The 27,911-nt window shown below is 45.9% G+C and overlaps 1 protein-coding gene across 3 annotated transcripts in view; it reads right to left on the bottom strand.

Moving 5' to 3' along the window:
- The window catches only part of LOC147662579 (uncharacterized), a 192,744-nt gene that overhangs the window by 30,402 nt on the left and 134,431 nt on the right, over positions 1-27,911 (bottom strand). For all 3 annotated transcript variants that reach the window (XM_086951066.1, XM_086951067.1, XM_086951068.1), the window contains one exon: positions 14,936-14,993. In XM_086951066.1, coding sequence (XP_086807192.1) covers positions 14,936-14,993 — 58 coding nt within the window. The remainder of the gene's footprint in view (positions 1-14,935; positions 14,994-27,911) is intronic.

The following is a 27,911-nucleotide window of genomic DNA, read 5'->3' as shown; positions in this document are numbered from 1 at the left end:
CGCCTCACCGCCGACGTCAGGACAGAGAAAAGACGGAAGCCGGGATCCAGACCACATCGGAGTATCATGGCAGGAGATTTCGACTGTAGCTGCGGAAGAAGAAAACGGGAGCGGAGAAGCAAACGAGTGGTCCGAAGACTGGTGGAGTCCCCAGTAGGTGGCTGAAGAGCGGCCGCAACTCGACGGAGAGTTGCGGCGGAGCGTGTGAGTACCAGCTACCCTCCTTAAAGCACGCTAGGTGCTCTGTGTAAATACTCCGCCCCCCCCCTTTGTAAATACTCCCTCTATTCTAGGCACGTTCTCCTTAGTAGCTCGGCACCGCGTATAAAGTGTACAGCACCTCGCACTGTAAAAAGACTCTCCCTACACGACCCTCATTGGACACCCTCTTTTGCTTTGCCTTCCCCCGTCCTCCCCACCCTTTCCTCACGGTCCTTTCTGACTCCTCACACCCTGGTGATGGTAACGGTTGTGCAAACCTCAATCCCCAGCGGGACTAATGGCTCCTTCTCTTTTCTCTCTTGCTGCCCTCCGATGACCTTTCCCCCACCAACCAGGACATCCCGAAGACCCGGACCCCTATCGAGACCCTACATCACCCGGAGGAGGAAGAAGACATTTCACCTCGTTTTGTTCAGTGGAGCCATATCTTTTGTTCACCCCTGTTTTGTTAAAAGAGCTGCCTCGTGTGCAATAAAAGACCACTATTGCCCACTATATCCGGCCTCCTTGCCTGCTTTTCCAGCCCGCTAACCGCCCACGTTCACATCTGGTGTCAGAAGTGGGATTAGCTGGAAGCATGGAGGCCGTGGTGAAAAGGATGGCCGAGTCCCAGGAACAATTGGGGAAATTAATGGAGCGGTTCCTGAAAACTGCAAAACTGCAAAGGACGACCGAGGCCAGCGACACGATGTCCTTAAAGGGCAGGGAGACACACATGAACAGGTTATGGGGAAATTGACCGACGCCCTGGGACAACAGAGACCAATGGCCTCCCTCCCTTCCGTGGTTCTCTAGAAGTATGTGCCGGGGGACGACCCGGACTACTTCTTTACTAACTTTGAGAGGCTAGCACAGGCCGCCTCTTGGCCTGTCGACCATTAGGGCCAATACCTTGGGCCCTTGTTGACTGGCGACTTGCAAGCCGCATACCAACAGGCTAACATACAAGGCAACACCCCTTATGTGGACATAAAAAAGTGTATCCTCGAGTGCCTGGGCATAGCTGATGAGACGTACAGAGTAAAGTTACGACAGGCCAAAGAAGGTCCCCAAGAAACCCCCAGAGCTCTCTCCTTCAGGATCAAGGATTTAGCCAACCGGTGGCTTATACCAGATGCCTCCACAAAAGAAGAAATCCTTGAGAAGGTATACCTGGAGCAGTTCCTGGCTTCTTTACACCCAGGCACCCAACGGTGGGTCAGACAACATACCCGTCTCACATTGGAAACTGCAGTTGAAATAGCTAGCGCCAACAGCCGAGCGCAGGACCTCCAGCGAGGCAAGGAAGAACACCCACATAAACCACACTCCTCCACAGGCATCCGACCCCCTCTACCAAGAAGACCAGAACCACCCCCTCTCTTACCCACACCTGTCCTGTATCGACCTACCAACCCTGGGCCCCAATGTTACAGTTGTGGGGGTTTTGGACACATTGCTCGGGTGTGCCCCCTCAAGGAAGAGCCCATGGAGGTAGGCCTTGTTCAGAACTATGTCTGCTCTATTCCAGGTACTGCACCACCCCCGTTCCGTTGTCCAGTGAACATTGACGGACAGACAGTCATGGCTCTAGCAGACACCGGGTGTCGACAGAGCGTTCTTAGACCACAAGACCTGTTCTCCCCTGTTGGCCCTCCATCTGGCATTGTTGCCATACAATGCGTCCACGGGGACACCAAAAGGTATCCGACTACCCGAGTACGTGTTCAACACCCCAAGGACCCAGGAACTACCCTCACAGTGGGTCTCGTGCCGGCTCTTCCAGAACAGGGCATTTTGGGGAGCGACTATTCCGGACTGCCTAGGCTTCTACAGGACAAGACCGATTCCCTGACCCGGTGGTGGGAAGAAGTGCCATTCCTCAGGGCCTGTCTCCCCCAGCTATGGAGTCTAAACCCCACAAACCCAAAACTCAGAAGAAGAAAGAAAAGAGAGCACGCCTGTGTATACCCAGTGATTCCGGAGGAGCATCCCTGGCAGACCGATCGGGAATTCAGGGCATCACAGCAAGAGGACCCTCTCCTGCAGGAGGCGTGGGGAAGAGCCCTAGACAACGAGGACCCCCTTAAAGTAGGTCCCTACTTTTTCAAGAAAAATGGGTTGTTATACCGAAAGGGAGGGACCCAGCAAAAACCCCAACTTCTGATCCCTGGCCCTTCCGAGACAAAGTCCTGTTCCTTGCCCACAGTCACCTCCTGGGGGGTCATTTTGGCGACGAAAAAACCAGTCAAGCGATCCTAGAGAAGTTCTACTGGCCCAGTGTTTATCAACATATCAAGACTTATTGCCGTGAATTCCCTGTGTGTCAAAAGCATAGCAGGTATCGCCCCCCTAGGGTACCCCTACAGCCTCTTCCTGTCATTGATGTCCCGTTCAGCAGAGTAGGGATGGACATCATTGGGCCCCTCTTACACTCCCGAAGTGGCTGCCGCTATGCTCTGGTTATCGTGGACTATGCCACGCGCTTCCCTGAAGCCCTACCCCTGCGTCAACCCACTACACAGAACATCGCCAAGGCCCTCATCTCCGTGTTCTTCAGAGTGGGGTTTCCCCGGGAAATCCTGACCGATCAGGGCACCCCTTTTGTCTCAGCCCTCATGAAACAGGTCTGCTCCCAACTAGGGATAAAACAGATTAGAACGTTGGCTTACCATCCGCAAACCGATGGTTTAGTCGAGCGATACAACGCCACATTGAAACAAACCCTGAAAAAGTTATTGGGTCTTGAAGCAAGAAGGTGGGAGGAAGTGTTGCCACTTGCCTTGTTCGCCATTCGATGTAAAACACAGAGCAGCACAGGTTATTCTCCTTACGAGCTGCTGTGTGGTCGACCCCCTCGTACCCTGTTAGACATGGCTCAAGAAGCATGGGAAGCAGAACCAGACCGCACACGTCCCCTTCCTGAATACATAGACAACCTGAAAACACACCTGTCCGTGTTTAGGGACATTGTCCGACAAAACATGGAAAGTGCACAAAACAACCAAAAAGGGCAATACGACAAGGGCACAAAAACACGGGCCTTTGCCGTTGGTGATCTGGTTCTCTTGATGAGAACGTCATCGGACCAGAAGCTCCTGGGCCAGTGGCAGGGTCCATATTCCATCCTCCAACAGGTGACCCCTGTTACATACGAGTTGGAACTAGACCCCACCCGAGGCACGACACAGATATATCATGTGAATCACCTGAAAAGATGGGAAGGACCTCGTCCTGTCCGGCTCTCATGGTCATGTTTCCCTCCCCTTTGACCCCTGTTTAGATTAAGAGTTGACAACCTTACAAATCCTAGAGCTTAAGAAAGTCCTATACCCGCTACGAAAGGCGTTTTCCTCCTCTCCCGGTCGTACCACCATCACCGAACACGCCATACAAACAGAACCTGGGAAGGTCGTCCGACAAAGACCGTATCTGGTCCCTGAAGCCCGCAGGGCAGTTATACGGCGGGAGACGGAACAAATGCTGAAGATGGGTATCATAGAACCCTGGATGAGCGACTGGAACTCCCCGATAGTCCTTGTGCCTAAGACTGACGGGTCAGTCAGGTTCTGTATCGACTTCCGCGAGGTCAACAAAATATCCAACTTCAACACCTATCCGTTGCCTCGCGCCGACGAAATGGTCGAACGGATAGGGAAGGCCCAGTTCATCTCCACGCTAGACCTCTGTAAGGGGTATTGGCAGATACCCCTCAGAGAGGAAGACAGAAAAAAGACGGCGTCTCCACCCCTGAGGGTTGCATCAATTCATTGTTCTGCCTTTCGGCCTTCACGGCGCACCCGCTACATCCCAACGAGCCATGAACCACATTTTAAGGCCCCACGCCCTGTATGCTGGGGCTTATCTGGACAATATCATCATATACAGCGATAGCTGGGCACAACACCTAGAACACCTCCACAATGTCGTCACCGCCCTAGGGTCTTTTGGATACACGATAAACCCCACCAAAACCACCCTAGCAGCCCAAACTGTGAAATACCTTGGATACCTCCTGGGTGAGGGCCTGATAAGGCCGCAGAAAAGCAAAACCGAAGCCATCCAGTCCCTCCCGTTCCCCCAGACCAGAAGAGACCTTCGAGCATTCTTAGGCCTTTTAGGCTATTACCGGAGGTTTGTCCCCAACTTCTCACAGAGAGCAGCCCCACTCACTGACCTTCTAAAGAAATCCACCAAAACAGAAGCAGCCCTACAAAACCCTACGCCGTTGCTACGGCGTGCCTTCTCCGACCTAAAAAACGCCCTGACCTCCAGTCCCGTATTAGTGAGTCCAGACTACTCCCAGCCATTACTACTCCAGACAAACGCTTCGGAACAGGGTTTAGGGGCAGTTCTGTCACAAAAAAACTGCTTGGGGAACGAAAAACCCATCCTCTACCTCAGCAGAAAACTATTCCCCCGAGAAAAAAACTATGCCGTAGTGGAAAAAGAGGCCCTTGCGATCAAGTGGGCTGTTGAGAGCCTCCGCTACTACCTGGAGGGACGAGACTTTATCATTTATACGGATCACGCTCCTCTGGAGTGGATGGCCTGGAACAAAGGGCACAACGACCGAGTCCTCCGCTGGTTTCTGTCACTTCAACCCTTTCACTTTAAAACAGTTCATCGGAAGGGTGTAGACCAGGGTAATGCGGATTACCTCTCCCGCATGTCCCCAACCCTTACAAGAAGGACAGCTAGGGGAAGGGGATGTGATACGGCCCCACGAGTTGTGAGCCCCTTACTCACCCCGCTAGGATTTCCGCCCCTCCGATGCTCAACCTTCCAGGAACCGCGACCAGAGGCAGCCGCGAAAGCGTCCATGACAACTGGAACCCCGCCCCTCTCTCTGATGCGGGACCCAATCCGGGGATGCCGCGGACCGGAAACGCTTCACCCTGACCCCGGAAGTCCCGCCTCACCGCCGACGTCAGGACAGAGAAAAGACGGAAGCCGGGATCCAGACGTCGTCGGAGTATCGTGGCAGGAGATTTCGATTGTAGCTGTGGAAGAAGAAGACGGGAGCGGAGAAGCAGACGAGTGGTCCGAAGACTGGTGGAGTCCCCAGGAGGTGGCTGAAGAGCGGCCGCAACTCGACGGAGAGTTGCAGCGGAGCGCGTGAGTACCAGCTACCCTCTTTAAAGCACGCTAGGTGCTCTGTGTAAATACTCCGCCCCTCCTTGGTAAATACTCCCTCTAATCTAGGCACGTTCTCCTTAGTAGCTCAGCACCGTGTATAAAGTGTACAGCACCTCGCACTGTAAAAAGACTCTCCCTACACGACCTCATTGGACACCCTCTTTTGCTTTGCCTTCCCCCGTCCTCCCCACCCTTTCCTCAAGGTCATTTCTGACTCCTCACACCCTGGTGACGGTAACGGTTGTGCAAACCTCAAGCCCAAGTGGGACTAACAGCTCCTTCTCTTTTCTCTCTTGCTGCCCTCCGAGGACCTTTCCCCCACCAACCAGGACATCCCGAAGACACCTACACCCAAGACCCGGACCCCTACCGAGACCCTACATCACCCGGAGGAGGAAGAAGACATTTCACCTCATTTTGTACAGTGGAGCCATATCTTTTGTTCACCCCTTTTTTGTTAAAAGAGCTGCCTCGTGTGCAATAAAAGACCACTATTGCCCACTATATCCGGCCTCCTAGCCTGCTTTTCCAGCCCGCTGACCGCCCACGTTCACAGAGGTAAAGGCAGCGAGAGGTGGAGTTAGTCAGAGAAATTACAGGAAAAGAAAGCCAGAAAGAGGGGTGAAGGCAGATAGAGGAATATGGTGTACAGTAAAAATAGGAAGTTGAGAGGCATACATGAAATAGAGAAACAAAGGAGGGTTTATACAGCTGTAGCGTTGTAAGAAGAAGAGATGGTGAGGTAGAGATATCTTTAAAAATAGTGGTTGAGAGAGGTAGTTGAGGATGAAGGAGTGAGTTAAAATGGGAAGGATGTCAAGAGAGAGTTATGTGATTGTATGTGAGAGAGGAAGAGAGTTGTTTATGAAAGGGATGGGTAGAGGTAGAAACAATAGTAGCAGGCAGAGAGTAGTACAATATTTAGAGAGGTGAAGGAAAAGGAACAGAGGTAGAACCAGGCGAAAGGAGGTGAAGAGGTGAGGTAGTCATAAAGTTGAGGTAAATTGAGAGAGAGAGAGAGAGAGAGAGAGAGAGAGAGAGAGAGAGAGAGAGAGAGAGAGAGAGAGAGAGAGAGAGAGAGAGAGAGAGATGGGGTAAAAAGAGGCGGGTAGTGATTAACATGTAAGGTAGATAAAGAAAGGATATAGAGAGGTGAGGGGGGCGAGGTAGAGAGAGAGATATTGTAAGTAGATAGAGATGCAGTAAAGACAGAGATGAGGTTGTGTGAAAAGTGAAGTAGATGGAGGAAACATAAAAGGAGAGGACATGGAAAAACAGCAGTATGGTGCAGAGAGGAATGAGCTACAGAAAGTTCAGGTACAGAGAGCAGATCGAAAGCACTAGATATAGATATCGCTCAGTGCTTAATTTAAGCCGGCGGTAGCCACTGGCACTTATTTTTGGAACCAGCACTAATTCTTCCACATCAGACATTTATTGATAGCCAGAGAGTGAAAAAACACACAAAACGGAAAAACAGAGAAAGACAGAAAAACAGAGAAAGACAGAAAAACTTCACAACAGGAGAAAGCAGCAGCCTGCTAGAGTGAAATAGAGGACGAGGGAGTGTCTTGTAGTGGAATAAAGAGGCCTGAGGTGAATTGAAGGCTGCACAGCTTTAGTATTGGCTGACAATTAATTGCCCCGACCACGGCTTCTGTGCAGAGCTTTTGGATACCGGCACTCGTTCATTTACAAATTAGGCACGGATATTACCACACAGAATGGTAGAGAGGCGAGGTAATGAGAGAGAATTAGAGAGATGAGCACCAACCCTGCTTTCCTCCTCACTCCCAGGGTCTTCTAATGGCGGCACACCAAAGGAGCACCAAAGGCAAGCCTGTCTACCTAGTACCAAGAGCCAGTAACGCTGGTCATCCCCCACCGCTGCTACCTGCTACAACCCTCTGCACTGCCAGACCTGGCTGCTTCTTCCCATGTTGCTGCCGTGTCGCAACACACAACACCGAACACATGCGCCAACTGCAAATTCTTGTGCACTCTTCAACACCCACTTCACATTACATCCGCAATGACACCACCCAACACCTAACTAACACTCCCACACTTACCAGTCACCAACTGTACAATACATTGCACTCTGATGCATGCTCCTTAACACCCGCTCTCTTACCAAACAGGCTAGTGAGGTCTGGGACCTACTATATAACTACCCTTCGGACCTGCTGTTCCACATGGAGACCTGGCTAAACCCTGCATTGGACCCCAGACATCACCACAGCCAGCTCTCCTAGCTACAAGATCGCCAGTCAGGACAGACAATGCAAGCCCATTAAGAGAATCAGTATAATCTTCAAGGATGCTATCAGCTGCACCACGTCCTTGGACACTGCCTGCGGCAACAAGGAACACCTGTCTTTCATACTCCTGATCACAGTGAACCTCACCCTCAGTGGCACCCCCATCTACAGATCACCAGGGCCATGCACCAGCTTTACTGAGATCAAGCCGACCCGAATACAACTGCACTACTTGAAGATCAAGGAAATCTCATGCACCAAATAAGTGAAAGGACCAACACATTCTGTTGGATACTTCCTTGAAGCGATTTGTGCCCCCTTTGACAACATTGTAGTTGATAAACTCTCTCCAATCACATGGACCAACCAAACCCTCCTTAAATACACCATTCCTGTCCCTCACCATCATAGAACTGCCATCCGGCCAGCCCGCCGAGACTGGAACAACATCCTAAAAGACTGCACTATCTGATTTGCGGAACACCGGCCTGAACACAGCGGCAGTCTACCAAACTCCCTCACAGACTTCAACAACTCGATTACTGTCCGCACATACACCATGGCTCGACTTCAACCCCATAAAACCAACAGATCCAAAATTCGAGCCTGCCGATACACAAAAGAACTTGGGATGGCATAGCACCTCTACAAACAACTGGAGTGCAGATGAAGAATGAGCGAAGACCATGACAAGATGCCCTTCTGATCCACCTATAGATGCTATCACCAGCAGGTCTACTAATTGCTTTGCACTCACAGACCGCATGATGCCAGCAACTTCAGCAGCAAAGAGATCCACACCATTGTGAAAGGTTTCACCTCCCCAGCAGCCGACTCGAACAGCATCACCCACTCACAGGTCCTCTGCAACAAACTTTCACTGCTGCAAGTTAAACATCGTAGAAGATAACTTCACCCCGCAACCGGACCAGACAGGACTCGCAACATGACTTCCCATCTCATCCAAATCAATAACCACATGGCTCACAGTGGGGGGAAATCCCTCTACAGTGCAATTCATCCACTCCAGAGCCCCATTGGGCCACATGCCTTCACCAAAGGACTTCAAACTATCAGCACAGAGCTCTCCTTCATCCTGACCGTCTCTATCACATCAGCCACCTCCGCAGACACAAAGAAACAATACACAGTTCTCCCTCAGCTGAAAAAGCATTCCATGGTCCAACAATGCTCATGATTAACAGATCCTATTGTATACACCGAAAGCCCCAGAGAAACTTATCAACAAACACCTTCCAACCATCACATAATCCGTCTTCCGACCCGACCACAGCATGGAAACAGCCCTCAATGCCACTATAGATGACATCTGTAAGATCCTAGACAGAGACACAGCTGTCCTCATCCTCCTGGAGATTTGTGGCATTTGAGACTGTATCCCACTCCATCAGATGCCTGCATGAGATTGGAATCCAGGGGCACACTCTCCATTGGATATGATCCTTCCTGAATAGAACTCCCAGCAACCTCATCCTTAACAACTTGGCTGCTAGGGGGTTTTCCCCTCCTGCGCTGGAGATGCATGATCCCCATTGTTCATGACAAGGTCAACTCGTCAAACGCACAGCGCAGGTAACATCCATGACGAGCTGACCTTGTCATGAGCATGGAAGGGGTTAAAGTAAGGTATGATCCTCCCTGAGCCCAACCCTCTTCAACACATATATTATCCCACTCACAAGCATCATCTGCACCCATGACATTGACTATGCTAACACTCAGCTTATACTCTCCCTCCTGGATAAGACCTCCTAACACTTGGAACAGGTTGGCTGCCTGCATGACCAAAGTCAACAACTGGATGAAGACCAACGGTCTCAAACTCAACACCAAGAAGACATAAGATGTGTTCTTCTGGAAGAACCCATTGCAGTGGGACTCCACCTGGTGGCCATCTGAACCCACACCTATTTCAACTGCCTACTCCAAGAATCTTGGAATTGTCAGAGATAGCCAACTCAGCATGACCGCCCAAGTCAACGAGGCCACTGCCTCCTCCATCCACATATTGACAATGCATAGAAAAATCTTCAAATGGCTCCCAACCAGCACCTGCGAAAACATCACACACGGCCTCGTCACAGGCAAGCTGGACTACGGGAACACACTCTAAGCTGGGATTAGCAAACAACTCACCAGAGAACTTGCAACTATTAAGAACTCGACAGTCGGAATCGTACTCAACCTACTGTATGGCACACACTTAAGACTGCACCGTAAAGACACTCCACTGGCTCCCTGTAAACAACAAGCTCATCTAAAAGTCTTCAAACAAACCGTTTATAGCACTATATAACATGGGCCTAGCCAACTTCAATAGCTAAATCTAATTTCACAAACAATTCAGACACCTTCGCTCGGCTTGACTCAAACTTGCAAACATCCCACACATTTGCATAACTGGCAGTCGGGCATTCTCCTAGAGCCTGGAATGATCTCTAACTTCAAACAGACCTACTGCAAGCTTAATGCTAGGCAAGACTTGCACCTGCTTCAGAGCCAGGATATCCTACCGGGTGATAGTATGCTTTATAAATACACGTGACATAAGATGAAGGCAAGAAAGGTAAAATTGGTGTAATGAGCTGGGATAGAGAGAGGATATAGGTACATAGAGAAGTAGGGCTCGAGAGAACAGTTAGGATTGAGGGTTAAGGTAAAGGTTAAGGTAGAAGTAAGCAGAGAGAAATCACACAGGACCAACTACCTGTGACTGTGTGGGATAAGGCAAGGTCAGACATGCAGAATAAGGCATATTATTTTGAGCTACCAAAGTTGCTGCTCTGGGTTGCATAAAGGGGAGAAAGAAACACAAAACCATAATGATTTTAAAAATTGCCTGATTCTGCTGTCATCTCCTGTGCTGCAGCACTTTAAAGGCGCCAATGGGCAGAGGTGTGTGCATGCTGTCTAGCATATGAGTTTTACGGGAAGCATAACCTTTCAGTACTACATCCTATGCCTAGACACATTCTGAAACAGTACACACATTGTATGAGTGCTGGGCAGCACACATGTAATGTGCAGAATATTTGGAGAAATAAAAAACATTTCTCCAAATTAAAACATTTCTCCATGTAAAATGCCTGCTTCAAGGAAGTGTCATTTTTACGCATTTTATGTGTCTATCCTAGTAGATCAATGTTTGTGTCAAAACCTTTATGTGCTTGCACTAATCTGCTCAAGATACACCAAAGTTATGCCCCCTTGACAACACATTTTGCAAAGCACTTCAAAGTGCTATTTTCTCCGAGAAAGGGGCACCTTTCAAGCACAATATATTTTGGCCTAGATTTACTAAGGTTTTACCTCACTTTTAACACAGACCTGCATTGAGATGTACAATGCAATGTAAATGGCTATCTGCTCTGCTTTTAAAGAAAAAGTCATGCAACACAATGCACTGGACCGCCTTGCATTACTTTGCGTCAGGGAGGTGCTCCATGGGTGGTGGATGGGCATTCCAGTGCATCCGCCCCTGGATTTTGACTTGTAGACATGAATTTGTGCCAATATCTTCTGCTTGCTAACAAAGAGATATATCTCTATTTCGACTCTTTATTTCCTCTTTGCATGTGTGCTGCACTGTGCAGCACACAAACGTAAAGGAAATAGCCTCAAATGAGGCATCCTGTACAGAAACTATCCTGACCACAACGCAGGAAGCTCTTGCACTACGGCGCATGGGTGCCTGCTTTGGTGCAAGACAGCACAAAGTGCTCAAGCGCATGAAGAGAATAGAACTGTGCCATTTCTTTGAAGATATGACACTATTCTGCTCTTTCCAGGTGATGCAACACAGCACAGCAACTTTGCTTTGTTGTGCTTCGTTGTACCACTTCTTTGGAAATCTGGCCCTTTGTGCGCTGAAAAGTAAATACCCCTATTATATCTTCCACACTTTGCATGACTTTGCCCAGGGGCAAACACTCAGTATATCTGCTCTAAGGTTCAGTTAGGCATGGCTAGTTGGCACATTTTTTTTTTTTAAAGTAGGTGACTTTTAAAAGCAGTGTTATTCCTTTTTCTTTTCTTATCTTTCCTAAGCCTTTTCTTTTCTCCTTTTCTGGGTCAGTGTAGTGGGTTCCTTGTTAGGTCCATCTCTGTTTTCACATCTGTGCCTCAACTCTCGTGATGTTTCAGGGCCAAGGGGCGGGCATAACTGCTGGCGCGAATCGTAATAATATGCTTGTTTATCCTGGGTGTCGTTTGCTTAAACGCCACTGCTTTACATGAAAATGGATTACCTATGGACACATTGCTATTTCGCTCGCCCCCACTTTGTAGCTTGAAATATTGTATGGCACCTGATCCTTCTATCTTATATTATAAAATGAAACCTTTTGTATCCTGTTTCCAATTTGGTAGGTCTTCCAACCAGTAAGTACTGTGGGAGTAACGATTATGCCCCCGGGAGGCTGGGTCTGAAGTCTTCACTGTAGTACTGTGTTGCAATTGCTTAGCGGCCAGCCCTGGGGGTTGTAGGCCCGTGTTTGTATCTGGTTGAGAATGTTCAATAAAGGTTTTCACAAAAAAAAAAAAAAAGCAGTGTTATTATGACGGGAGTTTCGACTGTCTAATTCACTTTACCAGGGAGCCCCTTGGAAGGTGGGGGCCCTGGGTAATTGCCCACTTTGCCTATGCCTTAAAACGTCTCTAGAAGTGGTACTCCTGTTCAGGTCTTTTCTTTGAAATCTTGGACTTAAAGTTCTGTTTGTTACATTATACAACAGGAATACAAGACCCAAAAAGAAAAAGAAAATCAAGCATTGGAAAATCCAATAGGTCTTGCATTCGCTGCCAACCTTTAAGCAGTTCTTGTTTTGAGTTAATTTTTGCAAAACGTTATTGTTTGGGAAGTTGCTGGGCCCTCATTTAATCTAAAAAAACTAAAAGCAATGCCTTAGGACAAAACTATTTTTCTAGTCTCAAAAAAGAACGCATTATGATGCTGCACCAGACACTGAAGGGATCTACCTTGAAAGCGGATGTGCTACTTGTGAAAGGGCAGCATGCTGAAATTCATATTGAAGACAGTCAATAGCTGAAGAGGGATAGCAGTGTCCCTTGGTGCATGCAGGAGTGGGTGGAAGAAAAACTTGAATAACGAAATCACAGACTAATGGATGAAGTCTGGCTTAAACTCCTACACATACTTTTCATAAAATCAAAAGGTCTTGGCTAACATAGACCTAAAGAAGCTATCAGTCTGGCATTGAGAAAGAATGCAAGAAAGAAGGGGAGAAAGGAAGGAAGAAAAAAAGGAAGGCAGATAAAAAAGGAAGAAGGGCACAAAAGAAAGGAAGGAAGACAAAAGGGAGGAAGGCAAAAAAGGTAGGAAGGCAAAACGGAAGAAAGTCGAAAAGGCGGAAAGAAGACAAAAAGAATGAAAGAAATAAATGAGAAGGAAAGAGGGGAAAACGAAAGAAAACCGAAAGAAGGCAAAAGAGAAAAGGAAAGAAAGTCGAAAAGGCAGAAAGACAAAAAAAATGAAGGAAAGAAAAAAAGCAAATAAGGAAAAAAGAAAATAAAAGGTAAAAAAGAAATTAAGAAAGAAAAAGAAAAAAGTAAGGTAGGCAAGAAATAAAGATGCGAAAAAGCAGAGGAAAAAAAAGACAAATGAGTGAAAGTAGGCAAAAAACAAAAAAGCATGAAAAAAGGAATGAAGGATAAAAAAGAAGGAATGAAAGAAAGGAAAATGGAAAAAGGAAAGAACAGAAAGAATGAAAGAAAAGACGGTAAAAAGAAAAAAAACAATGAAAGGCAAAAAGACAGAAAAAAAGAAAATAAGGCAAGAAAGAAAAGGAATAAAGACATAAGAAAGAAGAAAAGAAAAAAGAAAAAAGGAAAGAAAGATGGAAAGAAAGGAGATGGAAGGAAGGATCAAGAGTTTACAGTATAAAATATTGGATACCAAAACTCAAATTACACCCCACCTATGCCTAAATAAAACTGTTACAGGTGGAGTGCAAATTAAACCTCAAAGTTTGGTTTTCTTCCTCGGCAGTTCTATCAAAAAGCCATTGGTGAAATCAAATCCAGGAACACAATATGGCATTCTGAGGAATAGCAGCAGTCCACTTCAAAAGGAATTTACAACAGCATTAGGAGGAGATAGAAACTGATAAAGCAGGAATTTTTCCTGTGCTCACTACAAATGCATCCTACTGTCAGATCAGGGAACACTGGCACTAACGGGAACTCCTTGTGTGTGGATGTGCACCTTGTGAAAGAGCAAAATGCAGTCACTCAACGTGTAGTTATCCGAAGGGTTAGGTAGGCTGATCCATTGCCCCCTGCTGTTGGCTGTAGTGGGTGGAGGCAAATGTGAATGACAATAACAGACCCAGTGCCGTAGCTAGACAATTTGATGCCCATGGCAGTCTATGGCGTTGCCACTCCGTGGCGGCCGCATGGAAGAGCGAGGGAGGAGAGGAGGAAATGGGTCTGGCAATTCTACACCCCCAGGCTTTTTTTAAATTACCTCCCCCCCTTGGTAAACAGCAGTGGCGTAGCAAGGCGGGGAGGCTGCCGCCCCCAAAACTAGTGACCTACCCCCCCCCCCTTTGCTATGCTACTGAACAGACCAATGGGTAAAGAGAGGTGGCTGAAAGCCCCTTTAAGTAAACATATTATACATTTTATTTTAGTAAAAATTAATAGGTCTTGGCTAACCCTAGTCCTAATAAAAATTAATAGGTCTTCGCTAACCCTAGTCCTAAAAACTGGCACTGGAGCAGTGCATCACACGAGGACCTTGGAAACTTGGCAGCTGCTATGTTATAAACTATGTTCTGCAAATATTAATGCGGAATAAATAATTTCAGGTAAGCAAAGATTTGGTTAGCAAACCTTTCAATAATGACGAAAAAATCACTGCAAGCATGTATTGGGATTGTGAAAGAAACAACATAAAACGCTCTGGGATTTGGAATTATCAGAGCTCAGTCAGGTAGGGCGGGTTTCCGTTAATGCCTTGAGGCCCTTACCTGCGACACGCCCAACTCACTTTACCACACATGGCAGTAAACACGCAGGTTGCTAGGGCCAAAGATATCAATCACTCAGGAGATAGTTTATTGTTGTGGCAAAAAAAGAGCAGTCCCAGACTTTGTACCTTCAAAGGAATGCAATTCACAGGATCATAAAATAAATGGTTTATTCTGGTTAAGTGATGCCTTTGAAGTAGGTTTATCCTCGACATCGCGCCACGGCAGGGCCATGCGACTGTATCTAAGCCCTGCACCCACTTCGGGTGTCTGATATCCAAGATTCCGCGTTATCTTTAATTGGCACATAAATAGCGCGCGTACCTGAGTCTGCCGCTCCATCCTCGGCGAGGCCGGGTTACCCAGGGTCGGAAAGGTGTGTCTGAGGAGAGAAGAAGCGTCACGGTTTTGAAGTGTAAGAATGACGAATTAGAACTACTAACTATGCAATCGTGACCTGACATTTGCTTTAAATATATACATTGGACAGATTTCAATTTAAAATAAAAATCTTCCACATGTTCATGTGACAGACAACACAAGGTGTTTCATTGAAAAGACACAATGCAGACACACTAAGCGTGGACAGTCAACTAGAACCAGAACCAGAACAAAGCTTAATTTCGATTGTAGCAGGACAATCATTAAAAGCACAGATAAAAACATTAATAGGATCAATGTAAGTGCATCACGTGTTCTTAAAAAAACATATTAAAAGTCAATTAAAAAGAAGCATACATCCTGATTCTAGATAACAATACTCTTTCATTGGTTAAAAATCATTTTAAAAAACATGGCTAGCCTCCAAGCAACGTGTTCATTGTCCAGGAGTTGAAGTTTCTAAAAAGCAGGACGACATTGTCTCAGCCCCCATTTCCGTAGAATTGGTAAGATCCCGACCTTTCTTGTCTCCCCATATAATTTGCAAAATAGAACAATGTGTATCGATGATTGGGGCGACCGGTTGTCACAAGCGATTCAGAAAAGGGGGTGGTGATGAACAGAGTGTCTGAATGAAGCAGACCACTCTTACCCAGTCCAAAGATCAGGGCTTGATCCATCACCGTTATTTATCTCACTGCACCATCCCAGCTCAGAACCTGGCTATATGCAAATCAGTCTGTCCCTGGCCCAGTGCATCATGGGAACAGGGCAGACTAAACTACCAAGCCAATTCTTCACCAGAAAGGAGACAAGCTACCGGGGACCGGTTTCTGGCATTTCAGCCGTCTTCGGCCCGGCTTGCTTGAATCCTGATGGTGCAGTGAGAAAGGGACTCATGTCTGAGTATACCCTGCCACACCTATAGTGGCCAAAAACGATTCAGAAAAGGGGGTGGTGATGAATAGAGTGTCTGAATTAAGCAGACCACTCTTACCCAGTCCAAAGATCAGGAAGCTTGTTTCCTTCCCAGTGTAAGAATTGGCTTGGTAGTTTGGTTTGCCCTGTTCCCATCATGCACTGGGACAGGAACAGACTAATTTGCGTATAGCCAGGTTCTGAACTGGGATGGTGCAGTGAGCTAAAAAACGGTGTTGGATCTAGCCCTGATCTCTTGACTGGGTGAGAGTATTATGCTTAATTCAGAAACTCTGTCCATCACCACCGCTTGTTGTTAAATACGGTTGTCACAAGGGCAGGGTTGTAACTCCTTAGGACAATCATTCAATGTGGGAAAGGAGACAAGCCTCTGTATTGTACCTAGTCTGAATCTTGTTAATTGGAACCTGTCATAAACCCCCAGCACAAAAGCTAAGTATGGCTGCAAGCTAAAAGTTGTCAGAACCAACTGATGATGCATCACACTGGGCTTAGATATCTCCCTTGATAGTCTTTGGGTCTCCAGGTATGAGAGTACATCTGTTCTTAGCTTTTTCCTGGTAATCAAGGTAATAGTGTCAGGGTTAGTCAAATATTCTCTTTTTACCCATATCTTTCGTGAAATCTTGGATAAACTTAACCCAGGGTATCCTTTGTACACTATCCAGCCTGAGACTATCCTGTAATACCTCTCAATTGAGGATGGTCTCATCACACGACCAGATCCTGTGCCACAAGAGGATGGGCTCTGCTTTAATGAGGTCTGATATGTGTGGAAGACCCAGTTCAGCGTGTGAAACATAAGTGGAGGTACTGGCGGGGACCGATAAAACGTACTTTAAAAAATTGTTTTCAACTAATCGGGTTGGTGTTCACAAAGCCCCAAATACCCGCCCCATAGGTGGCAGTTGGTACACACTTAGCTTTATACATTTTTAAAAGCTCTAGAGGCGATTTATGTCCCAGTTTTTTTACAAAGCTGGCTAAAGCGGACGCAGCTAGTGCCAGCTTCTTTGCTTCGACAGCCTTAGCCCAGGTATCGTTATTACTAAATAGGATACCTAGATAAGAGAAGCTCTTGGTGGCAGTGATCCGATTTCCCTCCACAAAGATATCCCTACGCTTTTTAATACCATGACCACATCTCATAAATGTTATTGAGATATTAATTCTGAGGTCAAGATCATTCATAACATTATGGAAATTATTTAAAGTCTTCTGTAGGCCCTTCCGGGTATGTGACAAGATAGCAGCATCGTCCGCATATAACAATGCTGGGATTGGGCGAATGACTATCTGTGGAAAGTAATTGGCATCTTTAAGGAGAGCCTGCCCTAACCAGGTAATATAAAGATTAAAAAGAAAGGGGGCTATGTTGTATCTTACATCTTCCTGCTGCTCAGCTAGAATGCATGTGATGTGGAATGTTGGATGAATGGAATGTTAGAGGTTTGTGAATGTCAGTTGGGTGAGGGCTGAGCAGCAGGAGAGCTGCTCCTGATGGGGTTATCGTTTTATCTTCTTAACTTAACATCTTAATTTAAATAAAGTAACGGACATAACCCAGATGGAAGTACCAGCCTCTTTCTGAATACTTCAGGCTAGGACACAGCCTTGCCTAACCCCCCACCTATAGGGAAAGCAGCAGTACGTTCACCTCCCAATCCGAATCGTACGCTTGATTTGGCTCCATTACAAAGGAGAATGATACAGTTAATATTTCTATCAATCCCCAGCTGTGACATGATCTCCTAGAGCTTTGAGTGCCTCACGCAGTCAAAAGCTGCAGAGAGATCTACAAAGGCCAAATATAGATTACCCTTTTTAGCCCTGGTATACTTTCCCATAAATATCACTAGATTTAGACTCTGTTCCACGGTCCCTTAGGCCTTCTCGGAAACCGTATTGAAGATCTGATAAAATTCAGTTTTCATCAGCCCAGAGCTGCAGGCGCTCTAAGACGATGCGTCCCACGACCTTAACCATCGAGTCCAATAAAGAAATGGGCCTATAACAGAGTGGATCCAGTCGATCCCCCTTTCTAAATATGGGGACAATAATGGATTCCATCCAAGTTGGTGGAAAAGCGGCCTTACAACTGGCGTTGATTATTTGAGTAATTATTGGAACCCATAGAGTGACATTGGCCTTGTAAGGTCCACAGGAATCCCATCTGGCCCAGAGGCCTTCCCACCTGCACTTGCGGAGAGAGCACTACTCACTTCGTCAATATTAAAGTCTAGATTGGAAAACTGATTAATCGGTCCTGAATTTTCACTAACTTGATCAATACCAGTACTTGCCCCATTATATATTTTGGAAAAATGATCAATCCATTGACCCTCTGAGATAGCTACTTCGATAGTTGGGCCTCCAACCGGGGACAACAACGGTGTTTTAACCGCTTTCCAGAATGCGGCACTATCTTTTAAGTGTGCAGCTTCGGGAAGCTTCTCCCATGCCTCTTTTCTAAGAGCATTCTTTCTTGGAGAGCCAGACTATTGTTCTTCCTCGCCGGTCTAATATTAATTATGTTCCTTGGTACATTGTGCAGTTCTGGTTTCAGATGGGATTGTGCGTGAGAGCAATTTAAATCAAACCATCGATGGATGGCAGGCTTTTTACCCCCACGTTTGAACGTTATGTCCCGGACCACAGTTGCCAAGTTTTGAAATCATGACAGTATGCTCTCAGGGATGCTAATTCGTTCAGACAGATGTCAATGTCCTTACTACACCTTGTGATTATTGTTTTATTAACTACCTCGGGGTCTATCATGTTCCAACGGAGTGTATAACTATTTGTGTTATCTAGTTTTAAGTGTACCAGGGCATCCTCTATCTCCTGGTTCTTTCTTCCCTGGCCAGTCACAACATGAGTCAACGTGATACATAGAGGGAAATGATCACTCAGGGAAATTGTATCAACTTTAAAGTTAAGTAATCTAGGGGCAAAACTGTTCGACAACAAAATATAGTTTATTGTGGAGCAGTGGCCTCCATCATTGTAGGTCTGCGGCATTGGGACAGATCTTATACATAGATCATTGGCAATGGTTAAGTCTAGGTTGAAAAATAGTTCGTTAAAAAGATTACCTGTACCCTGATAGCAAAAGTTTGTATTATGTGTGCCTTTTAACTCATTAAGACAACATATCCTTTCGTCCTCAAAGGGGCACAGGGCACAGTTAAAGTCCCCACATACAATGAGCATATTTTCAAGGCCCTTTGCATTACACATAATATTTAACTCTTTACAGAGTGTGTGAACCACCTTGGGGGTACTATCAGGTAAAATATTATTATAAAAGTTGACCAGAGTTATTGAGTTGGAAGCAGATAAGTACAAGGTTAAAAATTGGTAATAGGGGGACGCCAATTTAGAGACAGTTCTAACAAAATGTAACTTGTTGCTTACATATATACAAAGAGCACCCTTAGCCCTGCCATGAGACCCCCCTATTGCTTGAGTATCAAATGTTCTATAACCATTCAAGTGGATTGGTTCTTTTGACCAAGTTTCTTGTAGGCAAACAATGTCCTGTTTTAGAGCATATTCAGACCATAAGGGTTTGCTAATCTTGGGGCGCAAACCAGCTATATTCCAAGATACAAGGCTACACCCAGGATACGTGTTATCATTGCAAGAACTAGCTAACCCCAAATTGGTCACATTAACGGCAACATTGCCTCCCACGTGCCCTATACTGGGGCATAAGTTAGTTGAAGGTTGCAGTAGTGTATATTCCCAAGAAACTAAGCCATTTGAAATACCCTCGCCCACAATAGTATGTATCAGTGGGAGGCCCAGGGGAACAGTCAGTGCCCCGAAGGAGGACACATTGGCATGTGATTCAGCCGCTGTACCTTGTTCATGGGGTATAAAGCTTTGGACTTCTGCTGTTATACAAGTCCTATTTATATGGGTTCTCACCCCGCATCCCGACTGCCTAGCTTGCCCACCAATAGGACTGTTATACTTCCTAGAGTGTGATTGTCAATCAATGTCATCCAACGTACGGAAGACATCGAAACAATTACTGGTTGGGACAGAGTATCTAGCAAGGTTATCATAGAAGGGCGCCTTCTTCCTAGAAAGTCATAGGTTAGCCGATAGAGCCTGCGAGGGAGGAGGGTAAAAGTGCCCTAAGGGTAGTATGGCGGGCTCGTCTGGTCTAATTGGCCCATAGCCAGCCCTGTCCAGAATTAAATGAACTGGGTCTGGCGATCTAAATGACACCACAATACAATCCCCTTTAAGCTGCTTCCTAGATTGACTCACCCAGCCAATTCTACGTGGAAACTTGTATTCGGAGTACAAAAGGTTTGTATTAATCCCAGTCCTGGTACTAAGAAAGTAGAGAGATTTATTCCACAAAGCAGACCAATGCTTGCTATTATTAGCAGGCAATGTGGGAATATTCGCCACTGCCACAGTATAAGGTGTTGCCTGAGGGGGTAGATGTAAGTTTGTGACTGGTATTGGGATTGCATCACAAGCAGGGGACTTATTTCTTATGGAGCTTGGGGGGGAGGCACTCTCTGGTTGTGTGGAATTTTCCCTGCTTATGTTGTCACTAGGGTAATTACCAATTGCTCCCTGTAATGGAGGGGCGTGGCTTTCTGCAGCACCACCGCTACAGGTAGGTGTTGAGGACACTAAGATTCCACTCTCCTTGTTGCTGGTGCATATCTTCTGCCTTATAGGGGCGTCTAAAGTAGGATTTGATGGCCCTTTATCAAAAAGACCCTTAGCGTACCCACTACACCCAATGCGGTGCTTAGCTGGGTTAACTCCTTCAATCCTCCCCTGGTTGACCAGTACTGATTGTGAAGGGATTGAGAGGATTGTTTCCAAGTTGGCTAACCTGACCTCAATATAAGAGAGTTTTTGTATTATGGGGTTAAGGAAGCGTGAGAACATTAATTCCATTTGACAAGGGGAATCCACAGTCAATAAATTTGCAGAGGGTTCCACTATTACCCCCTCATCCCTCGCTCCCTCAATCATGATTGTAGATTTGCCTTGCTCGTGGTCAGTGAGAGGCTGGGAGGGTTTCCGACCTCTATTCTTCAGTGTAGGTAGGTTTATTTTTTGATTGCCCTGCCCTTTCCTTTTCTTAGATGGAGGCGCTGAGACATGGCCCTGTGCACTCTTAGCCTTTTGGCCCCTGGTTGCAACAGTGTGGACTGGAGTGCTCCCACTAGTTACTGACTGTATCAGAGCTGAAGGACCTTGATCTATAGCACCAGAGTCACCTAAGGGATGAGGAACCTCTACAATCTCCTCACTCTCCCACGGGCTCAGGGGTGGCAGTATGGGCAGTGTGTTATTTCGCAACAAAGGACATTGGGGATCTAGGGATAGCCTCCTCTGTCAGTTCAATTTCGTGTACTAGAACTGATTCTGCCCTTTTCAAGAAGGCTAAAAGTCCCCACAACCCCATGCCCAGGTGTACATTTTCTACTCATGTTAAGGTCCCACAAGATAATGCAAGAACCCCTGTACAACAGGGCAATTTAATAGCAGTATCTTGTCGTTATCTTGACTCAGTCATTGATCCTCCAGTTTGCCCGATCAATAATGTGGCCCTGCCCAGCCTCCTTCGGGCTCTGAAGGGTGCAGATGTGCCCGCCCTTGGTCCTGGCGCAGCCAAGGCACGCCTGCACGTGTCCCACGCTGCGTGAATCCTGTCCCCCTTTTGTGTGCCTCCCGGCGCTGCCCCTCAGGTGTACATGACCGCTAGGGGTCCTGGGAGCTGTAGTATCTCGTCCGTGAGACCAGCTCCACTCCCCAGGTGACTCCGGTTTTACAGCGTTGGACAGCAAGCTAGCGGCGGTAGCAGCATGGGCAGGTAATGGAGAGATAGTGGCAGCATGGGCAGACAACAACTGGCAGTAAGCTGCGGCAGTCAACTACATTAGATGAGACTTTGGAGACTGAAAGGAAACAAACACAATGCTCTGTTCTAGCTGCACCAGTCATCGCGCCCATGGATGCTTTTCATTTACAGGATAGTGCTGTTCTCGAGTGGAGAGTTAAGTGGATCAGAACCACTACTGACCAGGCAAAAAGGAGACTCTTCAGTGGGGTTCTGGGTTTCCAGGGTTTAGAAAACAATAACTATTTATTAACACTCTTAAGGTTCAGCCCGAGTATCCGAGTGCTCACTTTGCTACTGGATTCAAGCAAGCCTGGCTGAAGACGGCTGTAATGCCAGAAACTGGTCCTAGGAAGCTCGTTTCCGGTCCAGGGAAGGCATGGCTTGGCAGTTCGGGCTGGACTGTTCCCATGAGGCACAGGGTCAGACTGATTTGCATATGGCCATGTCTGAACTGGGGTAGCAGAGTGGGCTAAAGAACGGTGATGGAAACCCAGATCTGTTGACTGGGTGCGAGTGTTTGATTGGTTCAGGTGCTCCGTCCATCACCACCCCCTTTTGTACCGAGTATCCACAGAGGCCTATCAGGGGCAACTCGGCCAATGACAGGAAATCTTGCCTAGTGATGGGGCGTGCCATGCGGTGGATTGGATATAGCAGATTCTTGAATTATATGTGTGACTTTCCCATCCACGTGCAATGTCTTGTACCATGTTGCTAACAAGGTGGGTGTACCTCGGTAGGATTGAGTTACTTTATATGCCCAGTGTGGTCAACTGTACGTACATTTCAACTTCCAATCCGATTATGAAAACTAAATTCCAACTTCCAATCCGATTATGAAACTAAACTCCCTCAAAACGGAATTCCTCCTAATTGTCATCCCCCCCCCCCCACAAAACTCCCACTATCCTTGACTGGCTGAAGCACCTAACAGCTCTCAACCGCTCATCGTTGATTCAGCTAAATCTCTTGGGATAATTCTTGACAGTGATCTAAAGATGCAGAAGCACATCAGCACCTCCACTAAAGGAGACAACTTCCACTTGAAGACCCTGCGAAAATTGAAACCCTTTCTGATAGCCTCTGATTTCAAACAAGCTGTTCAAACACTAGTAATACCTAGAGTGGAATACGGTGCTGTAACCCTATGCCGCCTCCTAAGATCATCGACAGCCCCATTAAGAGCCACTATCAGTTCTGCTGCAAGACTCATCAATGGCTCAAAGAGAAACTCACACATGTCACCTGACCTTAGAGTCCTTAACCCCTTCGACGCTCATGACGAGCTCAGCTCGTCATGAGGTACACCTCTCGTACACTCATGACGAGCTGAGCTCGTCATGAATAATGGGAATCAATGTCCTTCAGCACTGGAGGAGAATAACACCAGCATCAATGGTGTTAACTGGCTACCATTAGAAGCTAGAATTCATCTTAAAATCGCTTGTATGACTCACAAAGCCCTTCACCATAATTCCCCGTTCTACCTAGCTCAGAAACTGGAGAACCCTGCTGGCAGCAGAACCTCCAGGAGTGTAGTGACACTTCTAAAACACAACGATTTGCCAAGAAAAAAAACATACTCTTGCTCATTCTCTGGTATGGCTCCTAGGATCTGAAACGCTTTGCCCACGGAAACAAGAACGAACCCATCCCCTGCTTCCTTCAAAAAAGAAGTGAAAGCGATCCTCTTGACTCAATTCACGTGTCCGTTCTGCTAGCTTTTGCTTTATTGTTCCTATCTATCTATGTATTTGTCCTCAACTAGCTGACATTTGTTCCGTCAAGATAACTGACTTTACATGCTTACGTTTTGTACCATGGTTGCACCGATCTCTTGTTTTTGTTACATTTTGGTTTCTTTCTTACATTTGTCTTGTAAAGTGCTCTGATACTTGTAAGAGTCTTGTTCGCGCAATATAAAACCTTCAAAATAAATAAATAAAAATAAATCGGATCCCTTACTCCATTCCAGAAAGCCTAGATTAGTGGACATTTCCTTTATGCGGAAAAGTACCGATCTGATGTCAGCCTTGGGGGACATCCAAAGTGTCCAATCATTCCAGATCTTGTACGTGTGTGCAGTATATACGGTGCAATATATATTTAATTGGACAAGCCTGTATCCTGCCTTTACTGCAACTTCTTGTGGGCATCAAAATGTCTGCTCACAGTCCCCAATGACTATCATACCTATTTCGCTTTCTAATTTAATTTTAAACCGTGTAAGTGTCGCTGTGTATTGTTGATAAGCATTCAGTATATGAGAGATATGGAGTGCATGTATAATGGTTCCCCTAACAACCTGAACGCTAGTGGGGACTCGTCTTTTATGTATTGTAGCTATGCTGAGTCTTTAAATAGTGCACGCTGGACTGGGAGGTATATTGAGAATATGATACTGCATATTCCACCTGCAAGCCAGCACATAATTTTAGATCGCTTGGCGCCCAGATACCCACCTGTGAAATCTTCATTGTATCCAATTGGTGCTGTCCTTCCTGGGTCTATAGGTTCTCCACAGGGGTTTGCCAGCATTATTTCCCCCTCCCCTAATCCCATCTGACGACTTCCCCTTTCCAGACTTTAATTACTTTTTTGGTGTGCTCGGGCCAAGCACTGAAAATTTATCCACGATATAGTGGGCTCAAGGATCTCCAAGACTGCAGGTGGAGAGATTTAACCTGTCCATTCATTTCTTTGTACAAAAGACAAACTAAGGCCAGTTTATAGCCTATAAGAAAAGGTAAGCTGTAACCAATGTTTTTGGGGCAAAACCAAATTTCTTGACTTGAAGTAGCTGTGTTTAAAAGATGTGTCTTGAGATTTGTAATTATTACAGTTGTGGATTTTACTTGCATTTATTTCTCGGACTATACGTGTACGTATACGTGTCGGTTGGATGTGGTGTCTTTCTTTGGGATTACATTGGACTATAGAAAAACACTACCAAGAAATGTATTGTGTTGGTGTTTCATCCCTATAAGGCTTGTTGGTGAAAATTAAAGTGTAAACGTAAATTGTGCAGAAGAAAAAAAAATGGTGGGTCTAGGGATGGCTCGAACAATGTTTTCAAAGTAAAATATTGCACCAGAAGGATACTGATGTTTAGAGAGCGACAGGGCAGGAAAACAGAAGTGAAGACTGATTTTATAATGTAGATACATTAGTTCTGCTACAGCTCACAACCAGCCCAGTGCCAAATTGGACCTCGAGAACCACCACGTTGGCCCCACTTCGACTTTTTAGGTTTGGCATGATAGTGAAGCTGTCTGCAAGGCCTGCAAAGCCTATTGTTGCCAAAGCTTTTAAACATACAGATTAGTCTTTGGCGCCACCAACAAGACTATTTTTCTTTCACCTCATGCTATCGCCTGGTTGGTGCATCATTCTGCCTCTTGGGCAGTGCTTGTATTGCGGTGCATGAGAGACTATTTTACATCTCAAAATTACACTGCTTCTCACAGATTGTATTCTTTATCTGAAAGTTGCATTGTCTAAAGAAACCAATGTTGTTCTTTTTTTCAACGCAGAGTTCTTTTAAATGTCTCAGTGAGGCTTTGCCATGCTCATTAAGGAACTTGTTTTTGGAGTGGTCCTCACTGTAATGCAATTTGTTCCCCTACCCTGCATGGCCATCTTTGTAGTCCTATTTTATAGAGCCAATATGCATTTTCAAGTATCTGATGTCAAATGATCAAACAAATAGAAGGACCACACACACAACGTCAGCATCATACTCGACAGCAAGTGACCATGAAACAACAAGTTAATGCAGCTGCCTTAATCTGCCTCCACACACTTTACATGATCCGCAGAATCTTCAGATGGATCCCCAACCCACACCAGAAAGACAGTTACTCAGGCCCTCGTCACTAGCTGCCTCGACTACAGCAATGCCCTCTACGCCGGCATCTCCATCCAGCTCAGAAGACTGCAGGCTATACAGAATGCCGCAGCCTGACCCATCCTGGATCTCCCCAAACAAATCCACCCCCCCCCCCCACCCCCCCCACCTGAGAGACCTCCACTGGCTCCCTATCCAGAAAATATGCCAGTTCAAGATCCTCACGCACACCTACAAAGCCCTCCACTGTTTAGGACCAGCATACCACAACAATAAACTGAACTTTCACCAATCCTCTACTATGCTCCTCTTCATTCGCCCTCGCACACACCCCCTGCATCTGCCACACCTGCATTGGCGGCCGCTCCTTCTCCTACATTGCAGCCAAGACCTGGAACAACCTCTCCCTCCAGCAACGTACAGCCCCTTCACTGGCAGACTTCAGAAAGAGACTCAATACCCGCCTCTTCTACCGACACAGCACCCAGATACCGATTGAGTTGACAGAGTTGCACTTTACAAATGTGGACTGATTGATTGACAAAAAGAAAACATGTATTTAACCATTAGACAACCCCATTGATGCATTTCATGCCCATTCTAGTGGTAGGTGCGCCTCCGGCCTCCCATCAATAAAGGTATCGACATGAAGGAAAAATAAAAAAAATTGAACCAGCAGAATGAGGTCATGTGATAGTGTCTTAAAATATGTGCTGAAAAGACAACATTGAATATTTACAGATAATTTATCCCGTTAAAAAAGTAAGTCTTTCTAGGTAGCAATTAATGATACAAAGATGCATAATCGACCCCTGATGTGCATGTGTCTGGCTCATACATGAAGTCATTCTACATAGACATTATTTGACCAAGGTTGTTTACATTTTATGTAAACAGGCATAGAGAAGAACAGGTCTTATTTTTTGTTGTGACATTTATATACTGCATCAAGAATATAATTTTTGTATTTATCTCCAAGTCAGTTCGATATTAAAAGCACAGAAACCCAACAATTTTTAGAACACACTTATACAAATCTGCCTGGAGGCCAAACTGCCTTTACAAATAATAAAAAATGGTGCTGATGCCACTGATGTGGCCCTCTAGTACTGTGGTTGCATGTGTGGTTGGTATAATGCGTCTATGGGTTGTGTCCTATTGGGACGGAGTTGGCAAGTGGTGTGTGAGGTTCTGAGAAGTAAGATACTGATAACAGCGTGGGGTGGAGCTCTTCATTCGAGCATAAAACACCAGGAGTACTGCAACCATTACCAGTGGTGGAATTCTCACAATGCTGTGTTCAATTAATTGTATGTGCACTCTTCTTTTTAAAGAATAAACCTGTATTACCTACACAAGGTATACACTTAGGTTTTAATGAAGTGTGGTACGTGTGCCACATGTGGGGACTTAAATAGTGCACACCTCGCAACAAGTCTATGGATCACTTTGTAGTGAAGGGAGACAATGAGTTGCTAAGGCAATGAGTGTGGGTGTCGGTGAAGATGGTAGACAAGGGTTGGTACAGACACAGGGGCGGCTGGTGGAATTTGAAACTGCTGGGGCGTATTCAGAATAAATCAACATATGCGAGCAAGCGCAGCAAGCGCGTCGAAAATAAATGAGATTCGGGGGGTTCTCTCCCCATGAAGAGGTTTTTTATAAATTGGCATATTTTTGGTGCGATTTTCAGCAATATTTCTGTTATAAATGGACTAAAAATTCAGTTCTTCTAGGCATTCATAAAAGAAAACTCTTACATTTCAGAGAATTTCTGGGTTGGCATGCACGTCTGACTTCTGAAGGGGGTTAGGGTACTAAGCAAGACTGCTTTGTCTCTACACTTTCCAATAGAAAACACTAGTTAGTGATGTGAACAAGTTCAATGGACAAACCTGGGGTCTAGGGAGAGTTCCTCTCCTGAGAAATACATTTAAAAAAGATTGGCAAATGGTGCATTTTAAAGCAAATGAATGCAGCGATAAAACAAGGCTTATTAAGCAGTGGCAATGTATAAGCAAGGGTTATTAAGTAGTGGGAATGTATAGTCTTGAAATATTAAACACATTAAAAACTGCCCCGTATCTTCTTGCATTCATTTGTTCAACTGTTACTGTGAGGCCCTCATGAAGGGTGTGACGGCATGGACAGCAAAAAGATTGTTAAATAAAACATACTGTTTTAAGCTCTTCACAATCATCACCTTTTTCTAAGCATTTTATAAATGTACTCAAAATGTGTTTTAATGC

The sequence above is a fragment of the Lissotriton vulgaris genome, unplaced genomic scaffold (genome assembly GCF_964263255.1).
Source record: "Lissotriton vulgaris unplaced genomic scaffold, aLisVul1.2 SCAFFOLD_1672, whole genome shotgun sequence".
Lineage (NCBI taxonomy): Eukaryota > Metazoa > Chordata > Amphibia > Caudata > Salamandridae > Lissotriton > Lissotriton vulgaris.
The sequence above is the reverse complement of the archived record's forward strand: the minus strand, read 5'-3'. Positions and strand labels throughout refer to the sequence as shown.